The sequence below is a fragment of the Phoxinus phoxinus genome, assembly GCF_949152265.1.
Source record: "Phoxinus phoxinus genome assembly, chromosome: 9".
NCBI classification, from domain to species: Eukaryota; Metazoa; Chordata; class Actinopteri; order Cypriniformes; family Leuciscidae; genus Phoxinus; species Phoxinus phoxinus.
Genome location: NC_136884.1, coordinates 22,769,236 through 22,796,152, shown reverse-complemented (window position 1 = coordinate 22,796,152; position 26,917 = coordinate 22,769,236). Strand labels below are relative to the sequence as shown.

Here is a 26,917-nt window from a genome sequence, read left to right as displayed (position 1 = left end):
TTCCTATTATAATGGAGCAAATGTTGAGGCCTTGGAAGGCAAGTTTGTTCTTCCTCCCCTTCAGGCTGTAGGCACTCAGCACTTCTTTCAAGGCCACCTTACGCAACATTTTGCGTATAGCTGCCCCTGGATTTGCACCCCCAAGGGAGCGAAGGTAGTTAATCTATAAAACAACAACAACACCATTAACAACTACAACAACAATGTTATATAAACAAAGAATACAATTATCTATCAAAATGGAACAATACTACAGATTAAAATAATGCAATTATCATGCAATAGCTGATTGAAAGGATTAAAGTGTCTGCTAATAAATGTGATTGTATACTGTCAATCGATTAAAAAATAACTAGTCGCACATTATTTCTGTAATTAATCGCTATTATTAGCACCTAACATTAAAGTTTTTAATATATTTTTATATTGTAACAATTAATCTCGATTAATTAATTAATCTGCATTATAAATAAAATGTATAAAAAAATTATTCAATCAAGTGCAAGTTTTCTCCTTGTTGTTCAATGCAATGTCCAACTCTTTAAACTCCTCAACATTTTGACATGGCCCAGCAAGAATTTCCTCCTCTGCCTCGCCACCTGGCACAGCCACAGAAGCCAGTATACAGCGTTGCATGGAGAGGATGTCTTGCTGATTATCACTTAATTCCTGCAATCTCTGTAGGACTTTTGTGCGATAGTCTATGGAGAAATAATAAACATGACAAATTTTGTTCCTTAAATGTCTATGCAGTTTTTGCCATTAATTCTAGACGTGGCCGCACACTTCTCATCTAATCACCTCCACGTTGTACCGGCTGGACAAGGTCTTTTTGGACTGGACCCCCAGACCCAGAGGGGTCCACTCCTAAGACTCCTATAAAATTTTGTGGGAAACACTATGTATTCATGCATGTTTGTGTCGAAGAGCTGCTACTGCAGCTTACTTTTTGTGGCTTCCTCAGTTAAAGGGGTCATGACATGAGAAACCAAATTTGCCTTGATCTTTTGGTATATAAGAGGTCTTTGTACCATTAAAACGTCCTGCAAGTTTCATAGCTTAAGACGTCCTCCCCATTATAAACGAATCATTTATTTAATCAAGCTCTAAATACAGCTCGTTCTGGATCCATGGTAAGAAGTGACGTCACGGTACGAAGTGACGTACCAGCGTTTGCATATTACCGCCTCCAGGCACAAGACAACTACGCTTTAAGCGCAAGACAACTACGCTCATTTCGTATCATTGTCGCGCCCGCGCGCCGCGCGCCTCACAAGCGTTCAGTCGACGGACAGCGAGCGCCTCACAAGCGTTCAGTCGACGGACAGCGAGTGGGTCTGTGTACAGGGAAATTACGATGCCGCAGATGTGCTGTTCCTGGCTGTGGACAAACAACATCTTTGAATACGCTGCGAAAGATCCAGTCGTCAGGGAAAAATGGATGCACTTTATTTTTTGCGGACGTCCCAGTCACGGCAGTGTTAATGTAAGTGTTTGCTCTATACATTATAAGGATGACTGTTTTGAGAAAAAATCCCAATATGATGCTGGCTTTGCTAGAAAACTGTTGCTCAAAGATAAGTCCGTGCCGAATATTCTGGGCTCAACAACGACGTCGCAAACTTACTTTTTATCACTGACTAATATAAACACATTTGTATAAGAGAATCTTGAAAATATGTCGCCTTTCTAGTAGGCCTAAATGTGATAGAAAATTAAAAATGTTGCCTTTATCAATGCTGCATCTTCAAATATGGCCTGTGCATGCATTTTTGTCCGTGGTACACCCTATCATGTCATTGAAATTAGTTAAATAATGTTAAACTGTTAGCAAATTAAGCTATAGGATAATTAGGCAACAATAATCCGTTTTCAAGTGTCTCGGGTTACAATTTTTTTATTAATTCAAAATAGTTTCACTTTCCATGTGGACACGGGCTGATCCAGTCTTCGTTGTTGTGGTCATGGTTCATTTTCCTCTGATTCCTCCTCTGATTCCGGCTCAAACATAATAAGGTTTTATCATTGCAAGAGCCATCGCTTCGCATGCATCACCCGCTATTAAACAGTTGCGCCGAATCCGCAAATGTTGTGGCTGGGGGCGTTAATAATTGATGCATAGGCACTGACGTTAGCCAATCATAACAGTGGGCGTTAACACTGAACTCTTAAAGGGGAAACACCCCCAAAACAGACTGTTTGAATCAGAGGATGAGAAACAGGGTGGGAAAAGGTCATAAATCACTACATTTTAAAAGTTTTTTGTAAAAAAAACTATAGTAATACTATAATTACACCTAAGGGAACATAATAATAAAATAAAAAAAACCATGTCATGACCCCTTTAAATTCGGTGGCTCATTTAGGAGGAGATCTGACACTGCAACAAACAACAAAATAGGTTACAAAGTATTACATACAAGCTAATGAATATAACACAATACATTTTGATTTTCACACCTTGATGGAGGGGAGACACTGTCACTGAAGACTCTGGTAATGACTCTTCTGCTGTAAAAAAAATAAAAAATAAATGTTATATAGAGCTGCAGGTATAAATAAACATTGAAAAAGTTTAATATCATTCAAATGTTTACTGAATAAATCCGGAGATCTTGTCATTTGTCGTTCTGTGGGTGAGAGAGAGAAATATATTGCTTTAAATATATTTTGAATGATACCTTATATGTTCAATAAATAAACTGGAGAGTATTATATTCTGCAAACCTTTGTCTTGTGGGAATGTTTGGGGAAATGGCTGATCTTAAAACACAACAGAAATGTGAAAAGACATGATGGCTTTGAATTTTCAGAGTTTTAGAAAACTAAATAAGATGGATGAATGAATAACATATAATAAACAAATAATTATTAGTGACTTACATTTGGGTGGAACCGGTTTTGACAACTTTTTTCCCTGAATTGGGATAAATCTGCCCTCATCTAAAATATATAGAAAAAAATATGAAAGATAAAAGTTAGTAGTAAAATGCATGTTTTATGTATAAAAACATTATGTATAAAAATACAGTATTTGACAATTTTGCTCTTCAGTGAACTTGGTATTTAGATATTTTTTTTAGATATTTTTAACTTTCAGTTTTTTTTATTACTTTTTAATCACAGTATCACTTTGATACTATTTCGGAGAGTCACATTTTTCTAACAAACAATTTCACAATTGTTAATTTTCTCAAAACTGAACCTCTGTAAAAAAAAAAAAAAAAAGTAAAGTATAACGTTTCCAAATGTTAAAAAAGTATAATTACTTAATGCTGTAAAATGTCATTATGTTCCACTAGAGCACTTCTGTGACTTTCTGCAGACAGCCCTTACAATATAAATAAACTGACCTTTCACATGCAGGTGAGGTCATGTAGCAGCAACTGCTATGGTAAGACCTTTTTTCACGCTAAAACTATGCATACTTTCACACATTTTCACAGATATAGGGTGTCATGCAGGTAAGAGAGGACCCAAAAGTGATTTAACAAAAATAGAGTCTTTAATGATATCAGAGCAATGATGAAAAAACAAATCTTCTTCTTGAGAGATAATGAAGAAATAAACAACCCACAGAGAGGGCGATGAAAACGAAACAAAAACTTCTTCTGATCACTTCACCAGCAGTCGAGGAAAGCTCTGTTAGCGGCGACAGGCTGCAGGTCTCTCAGAGATAATCAGGATCATGAGTATTCAGCTGTTACCAGATCACTCACAGCATCAGGTGAACTGGGTAGAATACAAACATAGATTAACCGAGAACAGATAGCACTTGTCAGACGGACACCAACAGGACTAGGACTGAGACAAACAGGACGAAAGTTTGCTTCTTGCATGAGAAACTCAAGTGAGAATCTGACAAAGAAGAAAGCAGAGACAGAGGGAGAAATAGGGACCTAATCAGAGGAGAGAGGGAACAGGTGGGGTGAGAATTAACGAGGTAGTCCGGGATGATGAGGAACAGCTGGGGAAGAGAGAAAGGAAAAGGAAAGTAACTAATAACGACCAGCAGCGGGAGACAAAGTAAGAGAAAGAACAGGAACTAGAGACCTGCGCGGGACACAATGTTCAGTCCCGCTCCCGCCCGCAGTGTTCAGTCCCGCTCCCGCCCGTTCCCGCAAAGATTTGTAATTTTTAGTCCTGCTCCCGCCCGCGATCTGTGATATTATGTCCCGCTCCCGCCCGCAAATGCCCGCAAGACGGCAGGCAGGTCAGTCTTGTGACTGCTGAACGGGAACACCGTTTTTTTTATCACATTGCGCAAAGGTTTTTTTTTTCCATCTGCGTCTATGATACATGAAAAAGACTCCCATACATCAGACTTGCCAGACGTGGGTTTCTTAGCAGTAAACTGACCATTTTCCAGTCCAAGTTGAACGTCCTTCAAGGACAGCGCATCCACACACTTTGCTCTGCCATCCTTTCTGAGGGCCGTATTACCACCGGTACAGTCTGAGGACTACGTATGCGCGCACAGACCCCGCAAATACAATGCATGACGCAGAAAGAACTGTTCCAATAACGGTCCTAAGTGCAGGGCAGGCTGTTTACCGGGTGGTCGATAAGATTAAGATTAAGTAAAGTGAAGATATGCTGTTCTGAAAGGACGTGAACGTGGTAGTGTTTTTTAAGGAACGTGACCGCTCCCGTTCAAATTACACCAGAGTTACCGACCGCTACCGTGTTTTAGTCGGAAATTTAATCCCGCGGCGCAAAATATCTGGTCGGGTCCCGCGGTTCCCGCGGGACAGCCGCGGGAATGCAGACCTCTAACAGGAACCATAACGAGACTTGACATAGGGCTACTGAACTGTGGTTGTTGGTAGAGCACAGAGCTCAGGTGCTAGGTTTCTATAATCTACCTACTTTACTATGAAAATAGTACCAAAGTGATTAAAACACTGTAAATGTAAAAAACAAAACAAAAAAGTTTTTTTTTTTTGTGTGATTTAAACATTTTCCGTCTGAGGAGATTTCTGTTTCAGACTGAAATCTCCTTGGCTTTTTGTGCTGCCTCTTTTTATTTGAGGTGTCCTCCGTTTCCAAATTAGACGTCTCTGTAACAAGCCGGCATTTCTGGGAGGCTTTTGTATATGAGTCTGGTAAATATAGATTGTTTCCAGAATATTACATTTCATATGTAAGTCATTTTAGAGATAAACCGAAAAAATGTAAACAACATTGAAAGGCTATTGTTTGGCAAATAGGTGATCCTTACAACAACATATTCATGAGTTACAGACAATACACATAGTCTTATAGACCTGTTTTACCTGTTCTTAGCCACATTTTTTTAATACGGAACCGTTTCCATTTTTGTTTGTCAGGCATGGCATTTTTTTTAACCAACTGTCGTGTGTTCATATATATCTAGTAACAGAATATTCCCTGTAAAAAAAATAATAAAAAAAAAATGTTTTTTTGTTTTTTTGTATTTAATCAAACTGATTTTAATATTGTAAGTTAATGTTACTTTAAAGTTAATTAAATACAAAAGCATACTTCAGTGGTCTCCTCCAGCCATGTGGTTGGGATGATTTCCACCGAACTGTCATCTGCAAATTCCACCACTGCAAATGTTTTCTTTTCCATCTGTTAAGATTAAAATAATAATAATAATAATAATAATAATACAATTAATTAATTGCAATTGCAAGCTGAATGACTGTAATTGCACAGAGCTGAAAATAATTATCTCTTAATATAAAACTGCAAACACCTAATGTGTAATAGTGAGTTAATTAAAAACATGACTTTAACTCAAATCTAAGAAAAACTAAAATTAAAGTCAAGGGTCAAGAGCCCAACTAAAGCAAACACTGATCACCATCATGGTAACATCAAATTAAAATAAAATGGCATCTAAACCTCTGTAACGTTTTAATAAGAACTTCTGTAGACGTCTGACAGAAATAAAGTCAGTCTGGTTGGTAATAACAGAGCGCTGTTAATTCACAGTATATTCCTGTTGGCTACTTTCTCGAAAACAACAAATATCACCCAGAATGCATCTTTTCTACAGTATATTACAGTTTTAATGAAAAACAGCATGTTACTGTCAAAATGTGGCTGTTTTTTTACAGCAATTTTGTACAGTGTAGGACAATACAGGACACATCAATTACAATGATGTTCTAAACATTCTCAAAATTGTGTTGTTAGGTTGTGGGCTATGATAAATTTGTCTGTGTGTGTGTGTGTGTGTGTGTGTGTGTGTGTGTGTGTGTTTGAGAGGGTGAGCGAGAGAGTTAAAGTTCATGCAGGATGGCCCTGCACTTTGAAACATCCAAGCATTCTTGAGTCACATGGTTCCGTGAAAAGTGGTTCCGATTTTTTTAAAAATCTTACACAGTACCATTGGGGAACCTGACTCGTCCAACTCAACCCTCTCTTCCATGGCCTCACAACATTTTCCTTCCCCAAGAATGAAGGCATTGTTTGGCCTTGCGGTTTTGCACTTTGTGACCACCGCAGATTGAGTCTGTGAAGACTTTGAAATCTCCATCAACCGTTTTGCCACTTGAACAAGTGGCTGCTTTCCTGACCTTATGAGTCGTTTTAGCTTTCCAAGATACTGGTAGTTCTCAAATGGAAATGCACTGCAAGCATCAAGACTGCCAAAATGCATCGCCTCTGCTGGTAGATGTACCATTGAATGGATGTTGTACACCATGAAGTGATCGCCATATAGGTCTTTTGTTTTTCCCACGAAGTAAGTCATCAGCTCAGTGCTCTAGTTGTTGTAGTCCACTGCCAAGCTGGGTGAAAGAAGAAGGCCCAAGGCAACACTGAATGCCATAAAATGGTCGTACAGCTGGTCCGCCAGAATTCCCTTTAACACTATCTTGCCAGTGTATACAGCAAATTGTCGCAGTTCAGTTGCCTTCCACCTATCTATGTCTTCTAGACCCCTTGGTTTTCTTTGGAAACAGCTGGGAATGGCCTTCCTGAGTGACTGTAGCCTTTGGGTCACCCTATTTATTTGGCCAGCAGACATTCGCACCTTTCTGTCTCCTCTAACCCACTCTGTAATGAGTTTCTTCATAACACCCAGGCAGGCTTGGTGCATGTAGTCAATTGGGATTTAGCCATTTAGGCCTTTTGTTGTGTTTTGCCCAGCAGACACTTGCCCCTTTTTGTCTCTAACCTACAACTGGGTTATATTGGTCACATGGTATACATTGGCTGCCAGTGTATAAAGAGCAAACTAGCACAGGGTCAGTTCTTTTCATTTGTCAGTGTCCCCTCATAAATGTACATCTTTTAGAAAATTACAACCTTAGTGATACTAATATTGTGTTTTCTTTTTAAACACCTAGGCAGGTTTGATGCACGTAGTCATTTGGAAATTGCTTTATCCAATGGAAGCCTCAGTGGTGCAAAGTGAGGTTATCCACCACTAGGTCGGTCCAACACCTCTGTGTCCTTCTGTGTGCATTTATCACAACAATAGTAGCTACTTGTTTACTACTGGCAAATATCCCTAGGAGCTAAACCATTTTCCACATCCATCCATTCTCCAAAATCTAGATGTATTTTTATGTTTTTAATCCAGTCTCTACTTTTGCAAGTGTTCATCTATTCCTCAGTTTCTCATTTTGCTGGTTTGGGAGGAGGCTGCATTACATGAAGGACAGATGGAGATGGGTGACAGGTGAATGATGCACAATAATGTTTCCCCTGTATTCAGCAGGTGGGGTTGGTGCCCCCTGAGGAACACATCTGGAAATAGAAGTTGTTTTTTTAATTATTATTTATTTATTGTTCCTGTTTAAATAAAACCTCCCCTCCCATTTGTTTTTGTTTTAATAAAACTGTTAAAGGTTGGGTAAGAATTGTCAAAATAACTTTTTTTCAAATTGGCTTAAACTGTCTTTATATACCAATACATAATTAAAATGTAAGTACTTTGAAAAAGAGAGTATAAAAATTGAGTGACTATAGTGTATTTAATCTTCAAAAAACACAGCTCATTAATTCCTACCGGGACGAAACAAGTGATTGGCTTGCGCGACTGTCACTCTCCATCGCCATGACTACCGCCGCTATTACTGGCTCTGCCCACGTGCGCGTAGTCGCGCACCCGTTTTTAGGTGGGAGTGAATGGAATTAATGAGCTGTGTTTATTGAAGATTAAATACACTAGAGTCACTCAGTGTTTTATACTCTATTTCAGAGTACTTGTATTTTACTTATGTATTGGTATATAAAGACAGGTTAAACAAATTTGAATAAAAGTTTTTTTAGACAATTCTGACCTACCCTACCTTTAAACTCTGTAGTGAAATTGTAGTGTTTTGTTCAGTCTTGCCAAATTGATTTCGGCCCAACAATGTATGTAATTGTAAACCATAAAAAATGAAAAAATCTTTCAAATAAACCATGAAAAATCTTTAATAGTTATATAATTTCTATATTATAATTAATAATATAAGTATAAACATACCTGATTCAAGTCATCAGTTGAGTTGTAAATTACTTAAATTACTTTCCTTCCAGGAAAATGATAAGGAAACCCTATAAATATTAAATATGAGCGCCCTCTACTGCCTGTTAATGGTAAGTGATATTAAAATAAAACCTAAAAATAACCTGCAGGAAACGTTCTTGGAAGGTTCTCTTTAGATAAAAAAATAACAACCTGCAGGGAACGTTCCCAGAACGTTCTCTTTAGGTTATAAAAAGAAAACCTACAGAGAACGTTCGTAGAACGTTCTTATTTGGTTCCCGAAAAAATGACCAAATGGGAACCATATTAGGGGAACGTTCTGTGTTTACTGGGATATTCGATTTAATTTCATTCAGGTAGGCTAATAGCCTAAATTTTACAACCAAACAGATTATTACGCCACGATATAGACACTACTTCAAAGTGTGACATTACCCGTTTTTTTGGACATATACATTACTTTATACAATAAATAAGCTACCATTGTCCACATATGAAATGAAAACCCGCCATCCCGCGGTAATGTGTGTGTATTGCGCAGTGGCGTGCGAACTCAACTTGAAAACGAATGCCTTTGGCTGCCTTAGACACTGTTGACCAGTTTAAACATGCTTGCAGAAATATACATTTGATTACATTTTTGGAGAACAGACAGAAGAAGATCCTTCGATGTGCATTTGATCGTCGTCTGTGTTCAGGTGTTTAGTATCGGTCATGAGCGCAAGCACATGTGAAAAGTTTTAACTCTTTCTTCTCTGTGTGTCAATGTTTCCCTTTACATGCCTTTAAATGCAAAACTCTGCAGATTCACTTTATTTCCACATTGTCTAATAATCCAAATGTAGTTGTATAAGTTACTATTATACAAACCAAAGGACAGGCAATGATTTTCGGGCTACAGATGGCAGAAATAATGCTTGTCTCTTCTGTTTTTGTGGCTAAGATAGCCTATCTAATTATGATAATAATAGTAATTTAAATTAAAAATATCTAATAATATCATGATTGATATATATATATATATATATATATATACATATACATATACATATATACATATACACAGTTTTTGGAGACTCTACCCACCTCTGCCTGTTGTACATTGTTGGACTTGACATTCACCATGTGACAGTTTATTTATGTATTGTTTTAGACATTTATTCAGTAAATCTGAACGACGACTCCGGTGTCAAGACTATTTATTGAGTGGATATGTTTAGCTTACTGGGTACAAAGCCATTATAGACTATGTACCCTGTAGTTAAGAAATACAGAGTAACAGCTTGTATGCATCGGCATCCTATAGGTACACTATTGTAACCAAAACGTACATAGTGCATGTTCTAGCAAAACTGCTCCCAAATTAAGATTGTTGCCTAGCATAGTAGATCATACATACCACTTAATAATAGAATATTTTAGAATTATTATTTACAAAATACTTACAGTATAAATAATTGGGTAACACTTTACAATAAGGATCATTAGTTAATGTATTAACCATGAGCAATATATTTGTTACTGTATTTGTTAATCTTTGTTAACGATAGTTAATAGAAATACAGCTGTTCATTGTTAGTTCACTGTGCATGAACTAATGTGCACAAGATTTTAATAAAGTATTAGTAAATGTTGAAAATTAAAAAAAGATTAATAAATGCTGTATACGTGTGATTTATTATTAGTTCATGTTAACTAATGTAGTTAACTAACGAAAATTGGGGGCAGTAATGAGTGCATGACAAAGAATTATCACTAATGAAGCCTTTAATATAAATCAAACCAGGAACACACAGGAGATAGTAGGAACAATAATCAGTAAACACAACTTAGTTAACAATGAGAAGGAACAAAGAACAGAGAGAACTCAGGATTTAAATACACGGGGGTGAACAACAGGTGAACTTTGTGACTAACAAGCACACACTTGGAAACTAGGTCAACATACAAATGACAGGGAACAGGAACAAAACCAAACCAAAACTCAACAAACTAATATAACTAAACATAACCATGACAAAAAGTGGCTGCAGTGCATTTGCAAAGAAATACAATCAGTCAAAATAAAACAAAAAACTAAATCAGTAGTCTCTCAAAAATATCAGTTCTGACCCAAAGTGAGGACAAAAATCAGGTATGCATTATAGTTGCAAGCATCATTTATGTCTCACATACAGGCCAAATAAAATAATCTCCAGCCTCATAATGCAAACATTCTGAGGGCAAAAACTCACTGAACTTCATTAGTGTGCAATATTTTAATGTAAAAACTCAATAATAAGAGTCGCTTTCCAAGACTAGTATATATGTTGTTTAAAGGTAGAGAGTAAATGACAATATAAGTAAGAATTTATTACTTCACATATTTATGAAAACCTGTCCAGCTCTATTGTCCTCTTAATAAAAGAACCCTGAGAACTGTCATTCAAACATTCTCAACAAAGAAAGATGGTGCATATGAAAGGAATAAAAGAGAATGGAGGAAATGGAGAATAAAAGGAGGTTGGGTGAGCTTCTGAATCCATTAGAGTTGAATTCTACAAATCCAGGAGGGTTGCTGCCCATGTAAGAGTTGATCCAGTCCTGGTACTGAGAAACTCTGGCATACACACCGGGATATTTGGGCTCAGCACATCCTCGACCATAACTCACAATGCCAGACTGAATCCACAGGGAGCTGTTCCTACTGACCATTGGACCTCCAGAGTCTCCCTATATTGATAAACACTTAACATTTATATCTGAAAATATACAGTGAACAACTGTTAAAAACTGACTATTATTATTAGGCTCATTTGAGATGAGCAAAATCCGCACAGAACCGATCACCACGAGATGCATGCCGGTTAGAAATCTGTCCAAGTGTCGTCCAACTTGCTCTTACATGTCATGCTGATGTACATCAAAAAACTCTTGCGACAGCGAGAACCCTGCACACACCATGAATTATATATCGTGGCCTTGTTAATTCATGGCAACAATTTACAAATTTTCCCCCTCGTTTTAGTAAATCGTGGCATGATTTACTTATTTGTTCCCCTGATTTAGTAAATCGTGGTCACATTGTACTAAGTTGTTCGCATGTTTTGAATGAACTAAAACAAATTCCACATATATATATATATATATAAGGGGTGTAATGATACACGTATTCGTATTGAACCGTTCGGTACGAGGCTTTCGGTTCGGTACGCATTACAAACTGAATGATACGTTGGAAAATACGTTGGGTACGACGGCTGCAACGCATTCTCATCCTAGGGCATCATATACTGACACTTGTAACAAATCGTCTACATCCAACGCACATGGCACCCTTTAGCGTCAATATGACATGCACAGTTATGGTTGGGTTTAGGTCTGGGTTAGGGTTAGACCGCTAGGAGGCGCCTTCTGGCCCATTTCTATCTGTGTCTCATATTGACGCTAAAGGGTGCCATGTGCGTTGGATGTAGACGATTTGTCAAAGCGTCAGTATATGACGCCTTGCGATGAGATCGGGCTGGTCGAAACTGCGTTATTTTGTGCTTAACAGACCGTTTATCAGTTTGGACCATCAATGTCAGTGCAGCGCGAGCCGATCTTGATTAAGCAACACTGTTACTACACAGCGCTAAGATCCAGTAAAGAAAGCATTAAAGAGATAAAGTGAGGAGTAAAGAGTAAAGCGATCTAGTGAGAAGCATTCAAATGTCTCCGTTATTAACCTTAGATCTCTATTAGATCAAACAGTGCTGACGTGGAAACAAGAATGTGGTTTCATTCAAGTCCACAGATCAGCAACATTCACCATGGTTTATTGCTAACACTAACTGTAACCATGGAAGTTTGGCAGTAAAATGCTTTCAAGTACGTCACATATCTTTTACTAGCACTTCAAAACTCTATCATATTTTAATGTTATTTTTAATGTGATGACCAAAACATTATCCATTATGTTCATCCTTCAAAGATTACCCCCATTTCTGAAACTAAAAGTTTCAAGCTGTAGGAAAACTCACTTATTTAAAAATAAAAAAGACATTAAATTACCATTGTAACCAGTAGGTGGCTGCCATTTCCACTCCCAAATATATTTTTTTTCATTGTTTTGCCTTTGAATTATTATTTCGACATTATGAATAAAATTTGCTGCCCTCAAATGTTAATCTGAAAATAAAAAAAAACGTTTGTATATAACTACTACAATATTACATTTCATTTTTGTTTTATATGCTGCTAAGAATAGCTCCATCATTGTTCAAAGTAAAAAATTATCATAGTTTATGATGTTAGTTTTAATAAATTAAAATAAAATAAAGGAAATTTCTCTGGCATTTATTTGTTTTTGCTGTATTGAAAATGCACCGAACCGTGTCACCACTGTATCGTATCGAACCGGTACACCCATAATAATATATATATATATATATATATATATATATATATATATATATATATATATATATATATGACAACTTTCAGAATATTTTAGCATGATAATGGATATAACAATGTTAATATATTTGGTCTTGGCGGAATAGATCTGTTAATCTGCTGCTGCTGTTGATTATTGCTGTTGTTGTAGAGCAAGTACAATAACTTTCTACTGCCAATACAGACATACCCTGCTGTGATTATATTACACACACTGCTGCTGAACAAATAGCATATACTATATATCAATTACCCATAATAAATCTATACAGGTGGAGCTGGAGAAAGTGGAGGTTTCGGATGAATACTGAGGGCGTTTTCACACTGGCACTTTTGGTGCGCACCCGGGTTCGAATGACGTCAGAGTTTGGTTCGTTTGGATGATGTGAACGCTGTCTTCCGAACTCGGGTGCGCACCCGCGAACCGTACTCGAGTCCGCTTAAAAAGAGTGGTCTGGGGTACGGTTCATGTGAACTCCAGTACGGTTCGTTGCTGATATGAAAACAATCGTACCAAATCGCGGAAGTGAACCGTTACGTATAATGTGGTCGACAGGACAGTCGTCAGTGCGTGTGTGTCTCTTACCTTGACGAAAAGCGGGATTGAGGCACTGCAAGCAGAGAGACGATGCGTGCATGTTGCCTCCGCAAAAATTGTCTTCGCCGGACAGCCCGCTGTCTTTGGAACGATTTTAGTACTTTTGCGGCAGACAGACGCAAGTGTGTTTCTGTATCTTTTCTTTGAAAACAAAACCAAAGGTTTAAAAAAAAGAACAACAAATGTGAAGCGAGCAATTCTATCCATTTTGACGCCTTTTCATTCATAGCGGCGGCGGTTACCAAGCAACACGATTACGCGCCAGCTGCAGCTTGATGACGCAAGCGTACCGTGGTTCTGATAAAAGTAATATAATGTGAACACAGTCCATCGGGGGCAGGGAGCAATCGAACTCGGGTTCGGAACAGGCCCTGAAAGCGCGCTTCAAACTGCTATAGTGAATGCTAACCAGCCATTTAAATGTAGTGAGCAGCAAGCTCATTGGCTGCAGATGTGACATGAACCAATAAGCTTGTTCCAAGTAGTGAACATAGTAAATATCATCAGCTGTGTTAAGGACCCATCAGCCTGCACCAACTAGAGTTTCATGAAAGAACTAGGCATATACCATACAGGTGAAACTCGAAAAATTCGAATATCGTGTAAAAGTTAATTTATTTCAGTAATTCAACTCATTACATACAAAGTGAGATATTTCAAGCCTTTATTTGTTATAATTTTGATGATTATGGCTTACAGCTTATGAAAACCCCAAATTCAAAATCTCAGAAAATTTGATTACATGATATAATACCGAACTCTGTGACGGTACTCTGTCACGCCCTTGGTGCGAGCTCACCACACCCTTGGCAGCCGCTGGTATAAAAGCATCTGGTTCCGTCAAAACCACTATAGTGAGTCAGGAGTTGGAATTACGAATTAAAAACGACCAGGTTAGCTTATATTACCATCTAGTTAGCATAGCATTTATATAGTTATTTATTTTGTGCAGCCTAGGTAGTTAATTTGCATAGTATGGTTAGAAGCATAGTTAGTTAGTACTAGTAGCATAGTATTGCATCAGTTAGGATAGTGTAGATTTTTAGCATTAGCTTTATCTGTGTTTAGTACAGTGGTTAGGCAGGCTGGTACGTAGGTGTAGGTGTCTACCCCGGAGTGATACAATTCTGTCTAAGAATGTTTAAGGCCAGACAAGTAGTTTGTTAAGGCTTGGTTTGTAGGGAATTACAAACCTCCGCACTATATTCAAATACGCATAATTATAGAATTAATTCTTAATGCGCAAGTGAGCGCCATCAGCGTTTCTCACAGGTTCGCGTTTAAAGTCTGTGTAGAGAGAACAGAGTCGTCTTAGCGGCCTCTAATTTAATAACTAATGATATTTAGGACGGAAGTGAATCAATCATATTCAAGAACCGCTTTCAAGCCAAAACAATCTCTATTACCTTAAATTATCCGTTTATCACTGTAAAGCCGCTTTGAAACAATCTACATTGTTAAAAGCGCTATATAAATGAAGATGACTTGACTTGACTAGTTGCTGGTTGCAACAGCACTGCTGGACTGCATAACTTTCCACCAGACTTAGAAATTAGGCGCCAGTTGCATGCACTTGTGTGCCAAACGCTGCTCTTCCTGCATGGACTCCACCACTACCGCAGTGGCGTCTTGATGTGAGTGATAGATAGGCATATTTGATGTCGACAAACGCGCTGGCGGGTTTTGCTGGATATTTTTTTCACATAGTGGCAAAATATACTTAATGTAGGTTAATAGTAATAATAATCCACTCAGATACTGGCCCCATTCTCTCTTACGCGGCTGCTTCACTAGTCGGATGCCGATTGCTCATTGTCGGATACCGATCGCGATGCGGGAGTTAAGACCACAGTTTTAGCCAGCGGCTCAAATTGATATGGATCTGGCCCTGTGTCCACTGACAATTCCTCCACTTCAGGTGAAGGTGGGGGAGAAAAGTCCTCGACTTCAAATGACCGCTCTGTTGCAAAGCTACTTGCGTCACTCCAGTCACTCTCCATCTTAGCGAGTCTGACTATGAATGAGTGATTTCTTACCTGACATGAATCTTTTCCTCCCACATTTAACAATCCAGCACAAATCATGTTGCTCGTGATGCCCCCTCCATAAGCAGTATAACAGGCACTGTTGGTCACAATGGGTATCATCACCTCCTGTAGTATGTCAGGAGTCTGGCCTGTGACACAGATCAGAGGACAATTTTGGCAGCTTTTAATGGCCATTTACAGTAAATTGTTGAGCTTTAGAGTATTGTTGTTTTGCAAGCAAATATTCACTCACCTCCAGATTGTAGCGTTCCCCATCCAGTCACCCAGCTCTCTGCCCCTCCAGCAAATACACTACCAGCAGCCGCCAGACAGACTGGCTTAATATAGTCAGAGAAAGTCACAGAAGAAGAGAGCTGGAGAAGAGCTATGTCATTGTCATGACTAGGACCGTCATAGTTAGGGTGGTTGATGACTTGCCTGGCTGTCCTGTATGTCTCATAAGGGTTTGAGCCAGATTGGCTCTGACGTCCCAGGTAGATACCAATGGTACTTATGGAGCTGTATGTAAGGAAAAAACGTTTTAATTCCAATAACATCAGTTTATAATAATGTCTTGAGTTGTATTTAAGCTTTAAACTTCATACTCCTGGAAGCAGTGAGCTGCAGATAAAACCCAGTCTTTATTGATTAGACTCCCACCACAGAAATGCTGGCTGGCATGAATGCTGACTTGCCACGGCCAAGACCCTGCTGTTGCAGCCTCCCCTCCAACAATCTTATTGTTGAGGGGGGCTTGACCACAATCTGATGAGAGGAAAGACAATGTGGGAATTCTCAATTAATATTATATAATACACACAGGATATGTGGAACAATAGTTTTATGGTTGTTAGGAGTCTGACAACTTACCATCTAACTGGCAGAGAGAACCTGAAAGACAGAGACCAAACAATTAAATGAACACATATTTAAGCATATGTAATTATTGGCACATGCCATTAGTATAAATCATGAATTGTAGTGTTTAGGGATTAAAGCCAGGTTGTTCCCAGGTTACAATGTGGCTTTACACGACACAAGAGAATCAAGGAAACAATCTTAAATAAAAAAATTATCACATTTAGGAGAAATAACAAGTCCTACCAACACAAACGAGACCGAACACGGCACAGAGAAAACTAAGGGCTTAAATACACACAAAGGAATAATTAAGCAGAAAAGAAACATGAACGGGATTAATTAATAACCAAGGTGATAAACAAGGAACTGGGGGAATCATTAATAACCAAGGTGATAAACAAGGAACTGGGGGAATCAGAATCAAAACACAATTAAACTAAACAGTACTATGCTTTGCAGTAGTTAAATGATTGTCTTGTCATGAAAATAGTAACTGAACCTGTCAGAAAGTTAGAAATAAGCTTTTCAAAGTTCAAACTAATCAAAACATACCTGAGATCCACAATGGCCCAGGGGCCTATACCATGAAGCCTATACCATTAGGTGGCTAGCCAGGTATGTTTCAGTTAAGTTTTCACCAACCCTGGGTTTTAGGCACCATGAAAGTGGTTTGGCTTTTAGCAGTGTTCATCGCCATAGTAAATTATGCTCCACGGCTAATCTGGTCCAGGGCAGGTTATGTTCCAGCAAAGAGGTTGCAAACCAAACTTGGACCAATCAGCTGTGAGCAAAGTGACATGATGTTCTACTCCAAATTAAAGGTCACTACAGCAAATTATTTTTAAAGGCAAAATTGTCTGGCTTTTAGTAGCCTAATGCTTATTTATAAAAATAATTTTGTATGATAAGCCTATAGATATTATTTCTGTATTTATTATACCCGTAGTTGATCACACATGTACAATTTTAGTTTATCAATTGTTACACAGTTTAAATTAATAACTATATAAAGGTAATATAAATACGCTTTAAAATCAATAGATAAAGCTATAAACTGACTACATCTGAGCTTAAATGTTTTCTCTATACGTTTATCAACTGAATAAACTAACTTCACAACTTTTACTTGCACTGATAGAGTAAGACTTTTTCTTTTAGTTGTCATCTTTCATAGACAGCTATTTTCTTCTTGCTGTGTAAATTTGTTTAAATTCGCAATATTTTTCAATCTTGTAATATTCTGCAGAAGAGGGAATTGAATCGCGCTACTTCTCTCGTGAGAAAGGAATCGCAGTTTCACTCTTTCTCAGCATGTGATTGGCTATTCGCTACTGATGTCACAGCTAAACTCCTAAACTCAGGATCAAAGCCTGAGTTTACAGAGAAAGTTGACGATCAGCATCATGGTACCAACAAAGCCTTGTTGGATTGGTTTGGTTTTGTCAACTCAAAACTAATCCTGTAACCCTGAGTTTGTTCAACTACCACCAGGAGTGCTTATCAGAACTTGCTGTCCTGAGTATCAACCATGAAACTGTCATATGACGACTCTGCAGCCAAGAAGTCAACTTTATACACATACACTACACTTAAATATTGAGAAATCTGTAGCCTTAAAAAGAATTCTTTTTTATTTTATTTCGTTTTTATGTACAATTCATGCATTTTATGTCATTTATTTGAGTTTCAGGTAAATATTTTTTCATTTGTACAGTATGTTGAATATATTACACTTAATACACATTTATACGCTTACATATTGGAATTGTCATTTTATTTGCTTTCACTTCCCTCGTAAAATTATGAGTTTATTACAGTGGGGCCAATTTTCATGATCTCACCGAGGGCCCCACAACCCCATGGGCCGGCACTGCATTTCTTTTTTAAATATGTCGTTTTGGTGATACGTTAAGGGATACAATTATTGTCTACAGGGGGACTTTTGCTCCATAAAAGCCTATATTGTAAAAGATGATGTTAATTTATGGTGTATTTTCATCGGTTTTTAAAGCTTACTGAAACTACTCGCAACTACACTTGTACACTGTAAAAAAGAAAATTCTATTTCAGTCATTCTACTTCAAAATTTGGCGTTTAATTCAGTTACATGCCGTTTCTTTGTAATTCATTTACTAGCAATTTCTGAGTGAAAATTAGTTCTGTGTTCCTGCTATGTATTACTTTGCTTGTGTGAACAGTGTCCATACTGTATTCCATGTTAATGTAGGTACGTAAATAAATACACCCTGTACTATTGTCACAGAATGGCTGGCTGTACAAAGTTCACGACGCAGACGTACATCACACAAACTCAGGAACCCAGGAGACAAGAAAACACAACAGGGAATATATATATATATATGAAGACTTCAGAAGCAAAAGCCTCTAAGTGCCATCTGAAATTTTCTTCTAGAATGATAATTTTTTTTATCAAGCTTGTGTCACAGGTCGGAGCGGACCGCGTGAGTAACGCTCCTCCCTTAGTTTCCACCTCGGGGAGGTTCCCAGGGATACCCCAGACGACCAGACGCAACGAGGACACTGGAATGGGATTTTAAAATACAACTCTTTATTAATTTACTTAAAATAGGGGAGGGGGAAGCGAAGGGGCTAAATCCAGGGGGACTGGAGGGTGAGGACGCCGCCTCGGAGCCCGCTGTCCAGAGGTCCAGAGACCACTTTTCCCACGTCGTTTTTCTCGGGGAGAGCGATGTTATAGCGAAGGACCAGCAAGGGAGTCGTCGCTGCCGCACCACCCCGGCGTCCTTCCTGCCCACCGCCTCTGGCTCTCCCACGCTCACTCTCCACAGTGGGGCCACTCGTGTTCCCAGATCCAACTTCACATAGCTCACAGATGATACACTTTCGATAAATTTGTTACTGCATAAGTTTCTTAGGCTACTCACACATTGATCAACCCGTGTGTTCATCTTGTTCTCTCTTGCAGTGCTCGGCTCGCGTCCTGGCCGCTGTTCTCTCTCTCCCGAAGGGATTCGTTTATCAGCACTTCCGGGAAGCTATCCTGCAGGTAACTTCTCAACAGCGAACACACACTTGACGCTTGAATCACAATGCAAAACACGGTCTGTATTATACTCAACCCCGTCTCTTCCTTTCTCTTCACAGTTCTCCGGATCCTTGTTCGCTCAGCCCAAAATATTCCCTAGGTGTTGTCCTTCGTGTTTGCCCAGATGCCCAGATGCCCAGATCCTCTCTCCGCAACGGCTGGAAGCGGTTACCACCACGCTTGGCTTGAGCCCGACCCAGAACTAACAGCTGCAGCTGTGTATGACCGCTGCAACAACTCACCCCAACTGATTTCTGGAAGCCCTCTTTATACTCCTCCTGCTTCCCCTTCATCCAATCCGGAGATCGCGCTGTTCATTGGTGCACCTGCCGCCGATTAACCCTGATTTTGGAGCTGGGAAGGTAAACAGGAAGTGGCGGTGTTTGATCCGGGCAGAACCAATCTCTGCCACTATGGTTCCGCCCCAGGAAAAGTCACCCCGTGACACTTGTATGTTTATGTTCTATTATTTAACTTTAATAGCAATGGAAATTACCATTACTGAACTTAAATATACGAACTTGATAAAAATGCTAATTTTAGAAGACAATTTCAGATAGCACTTAGAGGCTTTTGCATCTGAAGTCTTCATATACACACAACCAAATGATGGAACTAATGAGTTAATAAATGAACAACAGGTCAACTGAATCAAACTGACACATACTTGGAAACTAGTGGCGCGTTTACATTTGTTCACATTAAGTAGCCTCTGTATCTGGATAACCGATCGGATTTCTGTTTCCTGCATAATATTTAAATTAGGTCTGTAGCACGACACCAATAAGATTAAAGATGATACAAATTAAACAATGTCCTAATTGCTTTCACTCACTCACTTAACTTTCCTATGCAATCTCCAGTCTTAGATTAAATTACGTTTTTTGAATGAAAGAATACTTCCACAGTTGATCATACAAAAATAACTATTCTTATTATTATATATAATAATAATAATAAAAATAACTGGGTTGATCATGTTGAACAAGTCACACCATCGATCATCTGGGTTTAAGATTATAGCGTGCAATGACTATGTTGGAGCTATTTTTCGCTTTGTTTATTTTAGGCTTAAGTTAAGTTATAGCCTAATTTATTTTCTTTCTTTTCTTGTTAAAGTTAATTTGTTTTATGTTGTATTTATGCTTATTTTTTGTTTACTTATGTTGTTGTTTATTGGTCACATGGTGCTATGTTAATTTGCATAAGTAGGTCAAGGTGGGAGGGACCTCAGGCTGCGAGGGCATATGGTTTTTTACCAGCGTAAGAGAGGCAGCAGAAAATGTCTGTGAGCTTGCTTATATGTGTAAATAAACCTCCTCAAACTCATTTTTGCTATAGACATTAGTTCACTTTGGCACCTCTAAACCTGCGTAAAGCCTAACCCATGACGTAGCCGCAGTGGCCATTTGAAAAGTTTGATATTATTAGTTTTGTTTAAGTTTATGGACAAATAGCCACTACAGACTATATTGACAGAAATGGGAGATTGATAAACATGCTGAAACAATAAAAACATTCAACATTTAAAACCGATTATTCCTCTGGCAAAGCAGCGCATGCTCTTCATTAAGATCTCATGACTGACTGTGATTGTAAAGGCTATTGCCTCGTTCAGATAATGTTGCACAATTAAAATGAAAAATGACACACACAGTATCATGTAAGTCTAAATAAACTGTTTTAAAGATTGACGTTTATTGTAAGGTTTCAAATAAGTTTAATTTGTCTAAACTGTGTCTGGCCATTATTTTCTGAAACCACGTGGGGAGACTGGGCCGGGATTTATATGACGTCCACCTGTGAATGCAGACACGATGGCTGGATTGCGTTTACATTACACTGAGATCCGATCACAAAGCGTCCTCGACTACCTCCGAAACTGGACACGCTGATCGGATAACATTCCCAACAGAAACGTGTTTACACTTGTCTTTTCAATGTGTATGTGGACAACATCCGGATACAGGTCGCATGTTAATGCCAAATGTAAACGCAGCCTAGGTCAATTGCCAAGACAGAAACAGAAAACAAACACAAAGAACACAATATAATCCTGACAACTATACACTTGCTTCTTACATGTGCAACTGTTGTGAAATAGGTCTTAAAGCCTCTTTCAGAATATTTTATTTACCCTAGGGGCTGTTTAGACAACATCAACCAAAATAAACTTGAGCCTCAACAAATTGCATCAGGACAGTTTAATTCAAATGGGCGAGACATGCAAGTATCAAACTTAGTCTCATTATTTGATACATTAAGTATCCTTACCCCTTTTAAGGCGTGTTAGAACTAAACTGATGGTTTGCTCAAGGCTGATGATCTGCTGAATTTCAAACAATGCTATAACTTATGCTATAGCTTTCCTATATTCTGCTTCAGCTCTTTCCCTGGGTAAACGGTATGCATGTATGTATGTGCATACATGCATACCTCACGGATTCCTGTATCTCTCTGTCAGCCTGGTCGGACTCTGCTTCAGTGGATTATCTGGTTTGTGTTAGTCTTCTGGTTTCCTGGACAGCACTACCAAGGCTCTGTTACCGACCACGGACTTCACCAGACTTCCTGTTTCGCTGCTCACTCTCTTCATTAATAAATCCATTTTACTTGCATTTGGATCCTGTGATTCATAGCCTAACAGTATGTATGTGTATGTTAGAGTAGTTTAAAGAGTAGTTTAAATGTTTAGTCTAGTTAATAAAGTCTTCTTCATATCACACGTAAAGTTGTCCGTGTCTCAAGCTCATATCCCGAATCACTAATCATAGATTTTAGCTACTTGCTCTTAGTAGTATAAGTAAGAAAGACATTTCCCATGCCCCGGAAATGTACATTTCTATTAATCAATTAATAACCAATATTGAGGGTTCACAGGATGACCTGAGTAATTGGTTGTAATGTTAATGTAGCTACATCAAGTTAATCCGATTAACTGATCCAAATATTCATAATCAATTATAACAAGTTATGATCGGTTATTAACATTTCATAGAGCTAATTTGCTACATCACGTTAAGAAAATCTAAAACAAATGGTTCTATTAAAAACTGTTTACTGATGATTAAGGATTTATTATTGAAATATGTATAATTAAAATAGTATTAAAATATAAAATAATTACTATTAATATACTTACAATAGAAAAATAGACAGTTGAATGTTTAGACACTAATCATTCTTTATTATTATCATCATGTTTTTTAGAACAATCCTTTGTCTAGATTTCAGTTCTCACTCTCAACATTTACTCAACGTCATGAGGTGCTGTTTAAACAATCTTAATGGTTAAATAGTTAAATTCATATGAACTCATTCAGTACTACGTATATAAATAAATATATACGTTTACTCAGAAATTAATATGTAACCACAATGTATATTTATCTCCCAATCCAATTTCAAGCATTTAAACATAAGCCTTTAGATCAAATGTATTTGCGATCACTTGTTTGCAGTAATTTGAAATTTAAAATGCCATTTCAGGTAGCAGTGTGTGTGAGTTACAAATGTCCTTAGCAACAGGAATTCAATTGAACTGTCATTATTAAACAATTTAAACATTATTACATCTATACTCAATTGTATATTTACTGTACCTTCTATGTTGAGAAGTATGATTCCAACAAAACTCAAAGCTGTGTTAAACTTCATACTTCTGCTCTGGTGTGTATTCTGACTGCTGTTTCCTCTCATGAGTCTCCGATGACTTGATTCTGTCAGTATTTACAGTACACACACCCCAGTCACCTTTACAGGTAATTAGGTTTGCTTATTCAGTTCAAGGTCACTTTACTACACATTAACACATTACAACATGTCAAGTGCAAAAACAGCATACTGAATGAATATGACTGAGCAGACCTACAGTATGTTATTAATACACAAGAAGTCTTCATTTGTTATTGTAAGTATTTTCATTATTAGGGGTTCAAGCGAGTAGTGCCGAGACCCTATTATAATTGGTAGGATTTTAAAAGATCAGCATTCTCCCCTAAAAGTGATTGGCCAGATTAAACTAAGTCGCAGAGACTTGAAACTTTGAAGGCTGCAGTACTCACACCATAACTAACTAACTAACTAGAAATTCATAAATAAATAATTATAGAAATATAACAATTTATATATTGCATATAATTATATTATATACCAATAGAGGGCGCTAGGGCACCGCCCCCCATGAGCCAGACCACATTTTAAGAGCCACAGCAATAAATAAGTAAATACATACATAAATCATGTATACAAATTGTCAGTATTTGTGTGTTTGAGATATTAAATGCACCCAGTATATGTGAAAAATATGCTAGAAATTCAAAATGTTTGCTTTTTCTACTCATCCCCTCATGTATTTTTTGTATGCATGTGAAAAGCCCTTCTAGGGACGGACATTGCAAATTAGCCTTGGCTATACATGTTGTAGTGTGGTACATGTTTATTGTTCACACGTGTCCCTATTAAATAAAATTAAATAAATAAATAAATACTCATAATCCTGCAATTACATATTTATTCATTTATTTATTTATACTTTTGTCATTTCTCGTCCTCCATACACGGGGAAAAGTATGAAATAACTAATAAACCCTTAAAGTGTTTTCAAGTGTTTTAAATCGTTGAAATCCTTGGCTAAAGACGCACACATGGATTTGATCACTACCAAGTGAAATTTTCAGGTATTTTGAATACCTGGGTGGAAAACTGACAACGGCGTTTTGGGGGCCTGAAAACGCAAGCTTTTGAAAACGGGTTTCAAAGTGCAAGGTTTTGAAAACTATGCCTTTAACATCTCTTATGTAAACAACAAAAACACAATTGTACTAGTAAACATGTTAGAAATATTATAATAGGTGAAATGGCTACTCATGTAAGTTCATTGTAGAACAATGCATTTAGAAATATAAACTGGACTAAAGCTTGGAATCTTTTAATAATAAAGTAAAAGAGGTTAGATTCAAAGTTTTACATGGTATATATCCAGGCAAATGTCTGTTAGAGAGATTTAATTTGGATATTGATTATTCCTGTGATTTTTTCTCAACAAAAAAAATTATCTTGCCGCTTGCATCAAATTCAAGTCAATGACGTTTGCCTACAGAACCACTGGCACTGCTCCCTTGTACCTGAACTCATTACTTATACAGACTTATGTGCCATCCAGAAACTTGCGCTCTGCAAGCGAGCGGCGTCTTGTGGTGCCATCTCTTTCTCGGACCTTTACCATGACTGTTCCCTGCTGGTGGAATGATCTGCCTAACTCAGCCAGAGCTGCTGAATCTGTAGCCATTTTTAAGAAACTGCTGAAGACGTATCTTTTTCGGCAGCACTTGATCCAGTAATACTAACACTTTCCCCTTTATTCTATCTTTAAAAAAGAAAAAGAAAAAAATTAGATTGAACTGCGAAGGGTCATAGCACTTACATACTGTTGTCCTACTGTTAGTTGAATTGCTTTTATTGTTCTCATTTGTAAGTTGCTTTGGATAAAAGTGTCTGCTAAATGAATAAATGTAAATGTAATGTAAATCTATTGTCCATCTTTTTTTATAATTGTGCATACACAAAGATTTTTTGGGTGGAACATTTTATCAGAAGGAAAAACAATATTGTATTCCATTAAATCATTTAAAATAATTATTCCAATGAAAATAATAATAAATATAGCTGCAAGCAGCGATTACGGGCCCAAGCCGGTGGCACCGCCACCCTGGTGCCTTTAGTTACACTAAAGGCACCGGGCTGGCGCTGCCACCGGCTTGGGCCCTCCATCGCTGCTTGCAGCTATATTTATATATATATATATATATATATATATATATATATATATATATATATATATATATATATAAAGCCGCCACCCCGTTGCCTTTCGGGTTCCTGTGCACGGCGGGCAATAACGTAACCCCGCTTTGACTGTCGAGAAGAAGTCTGCTTTAGAGCTTGTATCAGTGTGAGTCTTTCTGCTCCCCTCCAAACACACACAGAAAGGGGGGGGGGGGCTGTCTAACCAAAATATCTGACTTCCTGTTGGTCGGAGCTTATGACTGTAAATGAGAAAGTTGTCCGGATCGATAAGCATAATATACAGACCGAGTTTTGTGACTGTAGGTAAAAATAACCCCCCCACTTTAGTCAAAAGTATCTTGAAAGTAACACACTTCCTGCTGCCAGTTGGTGGCGCTATAACTTTGACTCACAATAGTCACATCCATGTGATAGCCCTCTTACAACAAACACACTGCTGAAGTTTCATCAAGATCAATAAATGTATGAAGACGTTATAACACATTGTGTTTTTCTTTTCTCGCCATAACTTCGTTTCCTCGCCACGGCCAAACCATTCGAGATATCAAAAATCCGTCCGCAATTTAGCGTCCTCAATGTCTTGACTTCATGCTGACCGAGTTTGGTGAAGATCAAATTAAATTTCTTGGAGGAGTATATAAAATTCCAGGGGCGTGCGTTTTCATACAACCCATAATAGCCGACTTCCTGTTGGGCTGGCGTAAAACTTAGAGCACGAAAGTTGTTCGGCCCGATGAGATCTATATGTGTACCGAGTTTTGATACTAATTCATGCAATATTCAGTTTGATATATGGACCAAGTTTTCGGACCCCGTTAAAGGGGGCGCTGTTGAGCCCCCCTGCCACGCCCGGGTACCAGCTTCAGGCCGGCCCTGATGGCCGCAGGTTCTGACCTGTGTGCAAAGTTTCAAGAGTTTTCGAGCACGTTAAGGGCTCCAAAAGTGCCCGAGAAGTCCCACACAGCAGAGAAAGGGTTAAAATAAAGCCCCCCCTCCTCTCTCACACACACAGACACTGAGAGAGACTGGCAAAATTCCCATCAAATCACATTCAAACCAAAATATCTGACTTCCTGTTGGTCGGAGCTAATGACTGTAAATTAGAAAGTTGTCCGGCTCGGGGAGATAAATATAAATACCGATTTTTGTTACTGTAGGTAAAACTAATACCCCATTTTTGACTAAAGGTGGTGCTACTGAGCCCCTTACCACGCCCGTTTCTGAAACTTTGCACAAGTGTACTAGGCAATAAATGTAAAGTGTCTGTCGAGTTTCATGCAATTTCAAGCATGCTAAGAGTCTCAAAAACTTTAAAAAAGAATATTAAAGTTTGCTGCGTTGCCATGGCAACAGTATTTAAGATATCAATAATCCTTTCACAGGTCTACATCTGCCGTGTGTTTACATTATACACATAAAGTTTGACGCAAATCGGGTAAAAATAAGAGGGTGATTTTAAAGCATTTTGAAAATGACACACTTCCTGCTGCCAGTTGGTGGCGCTATAACTTTGACTCACAATAGTCACATCCATGTGATCGGCCTCTTACAGCGAACACACTGCTGAAGTTTCATCCAGATCAATTAATGTATGAGGATGTTATAACACACTTCCTGTTTCCAATATTCGCCATAAATTCGTTTCCTCGCCACGGCCAAACCGTTCGAGATATAAAAAATCCCCTGGC

General features: G+C 38.1%; 1 protein-coding gene across 1 annotated transcript; it reads right to left on the bottom strand.

The window, feature by feature from the left end:
• Window positions 1-10,191: 10,191 nt before the first annotated feature.
• Window positions 10,192-23,159, bottom strand: LOC307003901 (trypsin-like). The gene is made up of 6 exons (XM_079622790.1): window positions 23,024-23,159; window positions 16,364-16,384; window positions 16,099-16,258; window positions 15,747-16,012; window positions 15,503-15,642; window positions 10,192-11,164 (listed from the first exon to the last, which is right to left on the bottom strand). The coding sequence occupies exons 1-6, from the start codon at window positions 23,118-23,120 to the stop codon at window positions 10,874-10,876; spliced, it is 975 nt and encodes a 324-aa protein (XP_079478916.1). The 5' UTR covers window positions 23,121-23,159; the 3' UTR covers window positions 10,192-10,873.
• Window positions 23,160-26,917: the final 3,758 nt, after the last annotated feature.